This window comes from Trichechus manatus, unplaced genomic scaffold (assembly GCF_000243295.1).
Source record: "Trichechus manatus latirostris isolate Lorelei unplaced genomic scaffold, TriManLat1.0 scaffold00034, whole genome shotgun sequence".
Classification (NCBI taxonomy): domain Eukaryota; kingdom Metazoa; phylum Chordata; class Mammalia; order Sirenia; family Trichechidae; genus Trichechus; species Trichechus manatus.
The window spans coordinates 21,116,224-21,126,977 of NW_004443970.1; the positions used below are offsets into that span (position 1 = coordinate 21,116,224).

At 44.9% G+C, this 10,754-nt stretch overlaps 1 protein-coding gene across 1 annotated transcript in view; it reads left to right on the forward strand.

Annotated features, from left to right (window-relative positions):
* LOC101352525 (fibroblast growth factor-binding protein 1) overlaps positions 1–2,848 on the forward strand; it is a 3,489-nt gene extending 641 nt beyond the window's left edge. The window contains exon 2 of the mRNA XM_004375169.2: positions 1,715–2,848. Within this exon, the coding sequence (XP_004375226.1) occupies positions 1,735–2,436 (702 nt within the window). The 5' untranslated portion in view covers positions 1,715–1,734 and the 3' untranslated portion in view covers positions 2,437–2,848. The remainder of the gene's footprint in view (positions 1–1,714) is intronic.
* Positions 2,849–10,754: the final 7,906 nt, after the last annotated feature.

Below are 10,754 nucleotides of genomic sequence, written 5' to 3' on the forward strand. Positions count from 1 at the left end.
CTTATCTGAGCCTTAACTGCCACATCTGTTACAGGTAGGTGCTAATATTAATAGCTACCAGGCAGGGTTCTTGTGTGGATTAGTCAAAGGGACAGTCAAATGCCAGACCAGTGTTTTGTCATTGTTGTGTGCTGTCTTGAGTTGATTCTGACTCATAGTGACCTTATAGGACAGAGTAGAAATGTCCCATTCGGTTTCCAAGGCTGTAATCTTTACAGAACCAGACTGCCACATCTTTTCTTCCACGGAGCAGCCGGTGGGTTCGAACTGCCAACCTTTAAGTTAGCAGCTGAGCCAACCAGTTGCCATCTGACTCATGGGACTCTATGTGTGCATAGTAGAACTGCACTCCATCAGGTTTTCAAGGCTGTGACTTTTGGAAACAGATCTCCAGAACTCAGCCTTTCAGTTAGCAGTAGAGTGCCTAATCATTTGTACCACTCAGGGACTCCGCTTAGCACATACAAAACCAAAACCAAACCCGTTGCTGTTGAGTTGATTTCAACTCATAACAAGGCTATAGGACAGAGTAGAACTGCCCCATAGGGTTTCTAAGACTGTTAATCTTTAAGGAAGCAGACTGCCACATCTTTCTCCCATGGAGATGCTGGTGGGTTCAAACAGCCGACCTTTCAGTTAACAGCTGAGCAATTAACCACTGCAACAGGGCTCCTTGCTTAGCAAATAGTAGGTGTCACATCAAAATGGTACTTCTCCTTTTAAGCATGGATTTTTTATTGCCCATCCGATAAAATTCACACAGTTTAGTCTGACACTTAAGATCATCCTATTTAGTCAATGATTTATTTTTAAAAGTATTGATTGGGACTTTCAATATGCCCAACACTGGGCTCCAGAAATCAATTAGACATGGTCCTTGCTTTCAACCTTGTAGTCGAACTGCTCTGGTTGAAATTCACCCCTCTCCACCCTGGCTTACTTTGTCCTGGTCAAATTGGAAAACTCTCGCCGTCATGCCTTTCCTTAGCCTCTTGTTTACTTCCAGGATGCCTGCGCCCCATCTCAGTATGTCCAAACCCCATCCATGTTTAACATCGGGGTCAAACATCACCTTGCACAACACTTTCATGACACTTACCAAGTCCTTTCTCATATTGTGGTTACCTGAGCCCAGGTAGAATTGTGAGATAGAAACCCAGCCTATTAGAGCTGGGAGAGAGTTTGCCATTGTTTCATCCGACACCTTGACTTCCAGATAAAGGAACTGAGACCCAGAGGGAAAGAGTGGCAAACGGAAGGCAGGGTTGGGACCAACTGCCTTGTCAATGCCTTCCTTAGCAGCCTCTAAGCCATTTACAACCTAAGACTTTCTAATTCACTAGATATATGTTCAACATCTAGTCTGACACACGGCAGGTAGTAGCTGTTCTATAATGCTAGATGAATGAGTGAATGAAGAAGTATATGAATGAACAAAGACAGGAGTGAATGAGTGAGTGAGAGTTAATGAGGCTCAGCGAATGAGTAAAGGCAGGGAGGAAGGAACTGTAGTCATTTGTGATACTCAAAGCACAAGTCAAGCGGAAATGGGAGTAGGCAGTCTGCTGGTCTAGTCTTCCCAGGAGTCAGAGAGGTTCTCGATTTCACACATGAAGCAAACAGGTCTGTGTCAGGGTTGGAGGGAGGGCCAGCCTGCAGCCCTGCACTGCTGAACTGCTGCCCAGCGCTGACTCACCTGCCGTTTGTCAAACAGGTTCCCCCCAAGCTGAAGCTATGAGAATCCAGAGCCTCGCCCTACTCTCTTTCCTCCTGGCCGCTCAGGTGCTCTTGGTGGAAGACAAAAAGGAAAGAGGCAGGAAGAAGGGGCACAGTCTGGGACGCACACGCCTGGCTAAGGGTGGCTTTCTTACCCCAGACCAAGCAGAGTGTAGATGGGCCGTGGTGGAGGACAGCAATGGTGCCAGGCTGAAGGTTGAGTGCACCAGAGTGGAAAACCAGTTCTCCTGTTACTTTGCCGGTAATCCGCACTCATGCCCAGATTTTGCGAACAAAAAGAGGGTCTACTGGAAACAAATTGGCCGGAACCTAGCGCAGCAGACGAACATCTGTGAGCGCTCCCAGACTGTCCTGAAGACTAGGCTGTGCGGAAAGAAGTTTCCGGAAGCCTATTTAAAGATGATGAACTCCACTCTGATCAAAACAAAGGAATCCACAGAGAAGTTCATACAGCAAACTGTGATCACAGAGGCCAAAACAATGAGCACCACCACTACCCCAAAGCCAGCTATGGTCATTGAGACCAAAGAGACCACCCCAGCCAAAGCCCAACAGCAGACCATGAGCGCCAATGGTCCCGAGTGTGAGCAGGACCCAGACGTGCAGTACCAGAGGAAACTGGCTGGGGACTACTGTGGCGACTCCTGGGCCTCCTTCTGCCAATTCTTCCTCACCATGTTACAGGACAAACCATGCTAATGACGTCAAAGAGCATGGAAACCATCCCGTCCTAAGGCTTGCTGAGTGCTGTAAAGCTCTTCAAATTGCCTCTAAGATATGAACTTCTGTGCTATGCGAGTGCAGCACAGTATTTAAACAGGTTTTGTGATTTCCTTTTTTTGTGATTTGGCATTTTCTCTGTATTCATTCCCTTGGATGTGAGATTTTCAGAGGCTGTTGACCTCAGCATATGTCTCTGAGGCCCATAACGTTTTGTGAAGATGAGCACGGAAGGCCTGTCTTTGAGCTGAACTCGCTAAAGTGATGATTTCAGTGTAAATGTACTTTTTGCTAAGTTAACAAAGATAATAAAGCACTGGGCATTTTTCAGCCATTGTTTGGTTTCTCCATTTCTGGTTGCAAATGAACTCATGGCTCATTATAAACAGGCCCCCATAGATCAGTAGAAAAAATATTTAAGGAATGACTTCCTGCTTCCCCACCCCATCCATTCCAAGTCAACACCTAACATAACCAATTCCAGAATTCCTATCTTTATCATTTCATTTATGAGTCTGTGGTGCTTGATGCTTTGCTTGTTACTGCTGCTCCAAATGCAGGAACCCTGCCCTGAAGGAGCTCATTTCTGGCCTGGAGGGAGAGAGGCCTGGGTAGGTACAGTGCCCTGTAGTGAGGGCTATCATGGAAGGGGGAGAAAAATGGCATGGAAAACCAGAGAGAGGAAGCAGAAACTGCTCGAAGATCTGGGGTTGGGCTTCCTAGAGGAAGTGATATTGGAGCTGGGTTTTGAAGAGAAGATAGGAGTTCTTGAGGTAGAAAATGGGGTGGAATGAGGACACTTTAGGCACAGAGGGCAGCATGTACAAAAGCAAAGAATTGTGGAAGTTCTGGAAGCTGGTAGAGATTAGGTAGCTGTAATGCAGGTGGGATGTAGAGATGAGACTGTTGTTAGTCATTTACACCATAGTATGAAATAAGGGTATGAAAGTATCTTAATTAATGAGTTGGGGAGAGAGAAGAGAGCCCTGGGAGAGTGTGGTTAAGAAACAAGAGGACTGAATCCCAAAGTTTGTCTTGTCTAGTAGACCTGGACAGGCCTTGTCTGCACTGATCAGCTTAAAAAATTGCATAAACTCTCCCGGACAGTGAACTTCCCCAACTCCTTGTCACAACTCCACAAAGAGGGAAATGTGGCAAGCAGAAGTTGGTAGGAGCACTGCCCTTTGGTGTCTAGGCAGCAGGTGGAAATGGGATGTGAGGGGAAAGGGAAATCTTTTACACTCACCAGTTTACCAGGAGGTTCACTGAAGGTCATCAGTGGTAAATCCAGAATGTGACAGCCTCAGAGTGACCTTGAGTATCATCATCATCACCATCAACTTAAACATCATCCTCATCAAAATGAACATTTATCACTTGCTATGTGCCAGGCACTGTACTAAACTCTTTCCATGTATTATGTATGCATTTACTCATTCATTCATTCAACAGATAGTTATTAGCACCTGCTCTTGCCAAGCTCTGTTCTAGGTGATGGAGATATGGCAGTGCACAGAGATGGATACTCTGAATCATGGAATCTATCAGTGGGGAGAGTGACAAGCTCATGGATATGCAAGAGGTGGAGAAGAAAAATCCAGCAGGGACAGGGATAGACGTGATAAAGAGTGGCCAGTTTCAGATGAAGAGGTCAGGAAAGACCTCTCTGGGGAGGTAACTTTTGAGCCTAGACCTGAATGAAGTAAGGAACCAAGCAAGGTTACTATCTGGGATAAGAATGTTCCAAATAGAACAAATGCCCTGAAATTAATTAATTGACTTATTCCCAGCTGTGAGCTCTTAGCATGTGCCAGCCCTGTTCTAGGGGCAGGAAATAAAACCAGAAAACCAAATCCACTGCTATCAAGTCAATTCTAACTCACAGCAACTCTATAAGACAGAGTAGAACCGCCCCATAGGGTTTTCAAGGCTGTAATCTTTACGGAAGCAGGCTGCCACATCTTTCTCCTGAGGAGTAGCTAGTGGGTTAGAACTGCAGACATTTTGGTTAGCAGCTAAGCACTTAACCACCAGGGCACCAGGGCAAGAAACAGCAGTAAACAAAAAAGAAAACAATGTCTGTCTTCAGGTGCTTACATTCCAATGACTGGGACCATGCTTGGCAAGTTTGAGACACGCCACAGATCCCAGTATCAGAGTAGGATGGGGTCCAGGGACCTGTGAGCCTTATCCCTTCCCCATAGAGAACTGAACCAATATCCCAGGCCCTCCCCAAGCTCTTGTAGCCATACCATGAGAAGGATATTTTCCAAGGGCATCAGTCAAAACCAGCCCTCAAAGTCCACGTAAGTGCTCAGCCCTATGGACTTCCCTCCCCTCTAATACATCTCAATTTAACATAACCTGAGATAGAAAAGAAGCCCCAGGCAGTACAAACAGTTAACCACTGGGCTACTAACTGAAAGGTTGGCAGTTTAAACTCATTCAGAGGCACCTCGAAAGAAAGGCCTACAAATCTACTTCTGAAAAATCAGCCTTTGAAAACCCCATGGAGTGCAGTTCTACTCTGATGCACACAGGGTCGCCATGAGTCAGAACTGATGCAATGATGCTGGTTTGGTTCTTGATTTTGAGATCGAAAAAGACTATTAAAATCTTCCAGAGGTCAGTAAAAAATAACCCTGCTAGTCCTCTGGCCTGGGTTGGTGTAAACATTGGAGAACCAAAAGGAAGGCTTCTTAAGATCCCTTCCAGCCCATGACATTGCTGACTTTTCTAGTTCACTCATGGCCTTTGGCCACTGGCAGAACTGGGAGGAGTTTTGTCTTCCAACATGGTGGAGTTAGCCAGACCTGGGCTAGAGGTTTGCTTCTGTTTCTTACTAATCAATGTCTCGGGGCCAATTATTTAAACTTCTCAGTCCCAATCAGTTCACCTCTCACATAGGGATAGTGAAACCCACCCTTAAGGGTTGTCAGACTGACATTGGTTAATATACCTAAAGCACCTAGTGCTCCATCTCTTATGTAGTAGGTGTTCCACAAAAGCGACCTTTAAAGTCCATAACACAAGACTGGATTGTGGAAGGACATAAAAAATTTCCTTGTGAAAACTTTCGAATTGGGAGTTTTTTTTTTTTTTTTTCTAGTACAGTAAGGAGAGCAGTCCCTGGATGATTCAAATGGTTAATGTGCTTGGCTACTAATTGAAAGGTTGGAGGATCAAGTCTACCAGAAGCTCCTTGAAATAAAAGCCTGGTGATTCACTGTTGAAAAGCACAGTTTTCCTCTGACATACATGGGGTTGCCATGAATCGGAATCAACTCGAAGGCAACTGGTTAATGGTTAGTGGTTACAATAAGGGGGCAGGAACCACCATTACTGGTCACCTACTATGTACCAGTTGCTTTACCTCCACTGTCTTTTTTAATCACCCCAACAACCCTGTCTGGTGGGTGTTATATCCTCATTTTTCAGTTGAGAGAACTGAAGCTCAGGGAAGTGAGAAACTGCCAGGGTTATGAAGCCCGTAAGTGGCAGAGTCTGTAACTGAGAAACCCAGATCAGGAGGGTCCCAAGTGCTTCCTGCCTCTAAAACCAAACCAAACCCATTAGCATTAAGTTAGTTCTGACTCATGGTGACCCCATGTGTTACTGGGGTTCCATGGAGTAGAACTACTCCACGAGGTTTAGCTCTTGGCTGTAATCTTTACAGAAGCTGATGGCCAGGCCTTTCTTCCATGGCACCACTGGGTGGGTTTGAACCACTAACCTTTCAGTTAGTAGTCGAGCATAAACTGCTTGCATCACCCAGAGATCTCAAGCTCCTGATCGTCTCCATTTGATGAAAGAAGAGTGACGTTTATGGTCTCTAGACATGGACCTTTGTGGCACTGTGATTAAGTGTTTAGCTGCTTATCAAAAGCTTGGCAGTTAGAATTCACCAGCCGCTCTTTGGAAACCCCATGGGAAGGGTGGTTCTACCCTGTCCTATAGGGTTGCTAGAGTTGGAATCAACTCGACAGCAAGCGGTTTGGTTTGGCTTTTTTTTTAGACATGGACCAAACCTGAATGTAAGCAGGATCCTTCAGTCCTTCCTCATCCATCTCCACATTCTAAGGAGTTCTAGAAGCCAACACTTTCATTCCTGCTCAACCTTCTAACATAGTCACATCCCGAGCATGCGTATGTTAACAAGGTAAAAAAAAGACTCTTTAAATAACAATTTAGCTCAATAGATAATGTTCGCACTGAGCATTGCGCCCTATTGAAGAATTATGTACCTATATGAGACTGAAATGGCAACAGTAACTCTAAAGCACTGATGAGAACTTCAAAGGGCAGAGAGTAAACCTTAACAATGGTGACGCGATATGAAGTACATCACCATTGCCAATGAACTGTACATGTAAAAATTGTTAAACGGGTGTATGATTTGTTGCATATATTTTCAGAAAAAAAATCAAGACACCAAGACTTTATTAGCTTCTGTCCAACTTGGGTCTCTCTATATCCTCTATGAGGACTTTCTGGATATGAAGTAGAAGAGCCAGCTTTTGAGTACAAAGGAGGGATGCGTGTGCAAGCATGCATACATGTGTGTGTATATGTGTGTGTGCATGCATGCATGTGTGTGTGTTTGTTCGTGAGTGTGTGTGTTCTTTAAGAAATGATTCCCTTAAATGGCCAGAACCAGGAAGCTTTGAGGTGAGTAAGAAGTGCAGAAGGACAGCGTGTCTGCATGCCCCAAAGCCACTCAGCAGTGGGCTGTCTTTCCTCCTTGGTAAAACCACGGCTCTCCCTTCAAGCAGAGGTTGGGCATCTACCTTGGGGCAACGCTGGCTCGGTGCAATAACCGACAGAGACACACCACTGCCGACTTGTATCAGTGGAACCCAATACATCTCAAGCTGGCCGCCCACCCATCCACCTCCTTCCTCAGCCACCCTCCTAAATCGTTTTTGGCAGAACAAGCAAAGGAGGCCAAAGTGTTTTGGGCTGTCAGCAAGTATGAGGCTGGAGTCATCATTCAGTGTGTTGGTTTTCATAAGGCCCCATTGACAATGCTCCTCTGGAAATGTCTTACTCAAAAACATTTCCTGCAACAGTATGCAAGAAAGCATTTATTAAACCTGTACACCAGTGTTCATTGCAGTACTTTTCACTATCGCCAAAAGGTGGAAACAACTGAAATGTCCATCAACAGATGAATGGATAAGCACGTGGTATACATGTTTACTTGTGTTTACAAACACAATGGAATGGTACTCACCTATAAAGAGAAATGAGGTCCTGATGCATGCAACTACATGGATGAACCTTGAGAACATCATGTCGAGTAAAATAAAAGAAAACCAAACTCATTGCTGTCGAGTCAATTCTGACTCATAGCAACCTAATAGGACAAAGTAGAACTGCCCCGTAGGGTTTCCAAGGAGCAGCTGGTGGATTTGAACTGCCTACCTTTTGGTTAGCAGCCAAACGCTTAACCACTGCACCACTAGGTCTCCAAAACATGGTTATGAGGGAGAAGAGGGGTAGGGAGGGGAAAACACTAACCAGATAGTAGACAAGTATCAACTTTGGTGAAGGGAAAGACAACACACAATATAGTGGAAGTCAGCACAATTTGACCAAGGCGAAGTCATAAAGCTCCCTAGACGTATCCAAAAACATCTTAAAGGACCAAGTTGCTGGGCTTGAGGGCTGAGGACCACAGTTCATAAAGAAAATGTTCTATATCCTACTTTGATGAGTGTGTCTGGGGTCTTAAAAGCTTGTATATCGGTCCCATCCTGTCCAGAGCAAAGGAGAATGAAGAAAACCAAAGACACAAGGAAAATATTAGCCCAGAGGACTAAAGGACCACATGAACCACAGCCTCCACCACTCTGAGAACTAGCTGGTGCCCAGCTATCACCAACAACTGCTCTGATAGGAATCACAATAGAGATTCCCAGACAGAGCAAGAGAAAAATGGAGAACAAAATTCAAATTCACACACACCCAAAAACACACACCCAAAAAACCCAAAAACCAAAAAACAGACTTACTGGTCTGACAGAGACTGGAGGAATTCCTGAGACTATGGCCCATGGACACCCTGCTAACTCAGAACTTAACCCCTCCTGAAGCCAACTTTTCAGACAAAGATTAGGTAGGCCTATAAAACAAAAAAATAACACACTTGAGGAATGTGCTTCTTAGTTCAATCAAATATATGAGACCAAACGGGCAACTCCTGCCCTAAAGCAAGATGAGGAGGCAGGAAGGGACAGGAAAACTGGATGAATGGACGTGGGAACCTGGAGTGGAAAGGGGGAGAGTGCTGTCACATTGCTGGGATTGCAACCAATGTCACAAAATAATTTGTGTATAAATTTTTGAATGAGAAGCTAACTTTCACCTATAGAACAGTAAAATTATTAAAAAAGAAAAAATAAAACCCACCCCCAAAGAATATTGTTAAAAAGGAAATAAATAAACAAAGTCTGAAGCAAGGTGCTTAGACACGTTGATTCTAATTAAGAATGTCTTATAAGTGAATGAACGAATGAACCAATGAGCTGAGAGAGGAAATAAGGCAATTTTCTAGGAAGGCTACACAAGATTCAAGACAGGTCATGCCAAGGACCTGCTTGCTAAATGGAGCCTGTTTGTCCCTAATCCTCCCAATCCACCCAAGGACCATCCTTTACTAATGACCCTTAGGATCCCACACTCATGCCCCAAACTTGCACAAGACAGGAGGAAAGTGGAGACAAGATTGGCTCTTTAAGACTTTCTTAGCCTGGCTTCCAGTCTACCTCAGTCTCCTTAGCTGGTTCATCATCTCCCTGATCTCTACCACTTGAGGGTCCTGGACTGAGTGCTTAGTCCAAGGCCTTCTGTTCCATCCACACTCGCTCCATGGGTCCTCTCCTCCAGTGTCATTGTTTAACATGACAAATACATGCCGGCAACTCCCATGCTGTTATCTCCAGCCAGAGCTCTTTCCTCACCTCCAGCTGCTCAGTCAACACATCCGCTTGGATACCAAAAGGTAAACACAACAAGTCCAAAAGCACACTCCTGTTCATCCCCCACAAAATCTGCCCCCTCACGGTCTTTCCCACCTCGGTTCATGGTGACGTTGTCCTTGCAATTGCTTGAACTGAAATCCTTGAGGAGTTGTATTTGACTACTGTTATGGGTTGAAATACACCCTCTCCTCACTTGAATAAGGAAGACTGAAGAAGAATTGAGGCCTTTGAATTGTGGCGCTGGTGAAGAATATTGAATATACCATGGACTGCCAAAAGAACGAACCAAACTGTCTCAGAAGAAATACAGCCAGAATGCTCCTTAGAAGCAAGGATGGTGAAACTTCGTCTCACATACTTTGGACATGTTATCAGGGGGCATCAGTCCCTGGAGAAGGACATCATGCTTGGTAAAGTAGAGGGTCAGCAAAAAAAAGGAAGACCCTTGACAAGATGGATTGACACAGTGGCCGCAACAACGATGGGCTAAAGCATAGCAGCAATTGTGGGAATGATGCAGGACTGGGCAGTGTGTTTTATTCTGTTGTGCGTAGGGTGGCTATGAGTTGGAGCCGACTTGATGGCACCTAACAACAACAACCTCACTTATTGACATGGGTAGGTTCCAAAGGCCTGGTCATCATATGAAAATCAGCGTATGAAAAAGTGGAGGATGACTACATCAGATCACAAAATGGAGGATGGCTACTGTCTTAGTTATCTAGTGCTGCTATAACAGAAATACCACAAGTGGATGGTTTTAACAAACAGAAGTTTATTTCCTTACAGTAAAGTAGCTAAAATTCCAAATTCAGGGTGTCAGCTCCAGGGGAAGGCTTTCTCTCTCTCTTGGCCTTCTCATCAGTGTTCCCCCAGACTAGGAGCTTCTCGGAGCAGGGACCCTGGTCCAAAGGACGTGTTCTGCTCCCGGCACTGCTTTCTTGATGGTATGAGGTCCCCAACTCTCTGCTTGCTTCCCTTTCCTTTCATCTCTTGAGAAATAAAAGGTGGTGGATGTGACCTGGGTAAAGGTGGTGTTACAATCCCACCCTAATCCTCTTTAACATAAAATTACAATCACAAAATGGAGGCCAACCACACAATTCTGGGAATCATGGTGCAGCCAAATTGATACACACATTTTTGGGGGACATAATTCAAACCATGACAGCTACATTATTACATAACTGCCAAACTACCTCATTACATAACTGCCAAACCACTGAGAATCACGGCCCAGCCACGCTGACACATAGTCTTGACCATCACAGCCAGCGTTACTCTCACCTCGGCTTGACCTGAAGCATTAATACA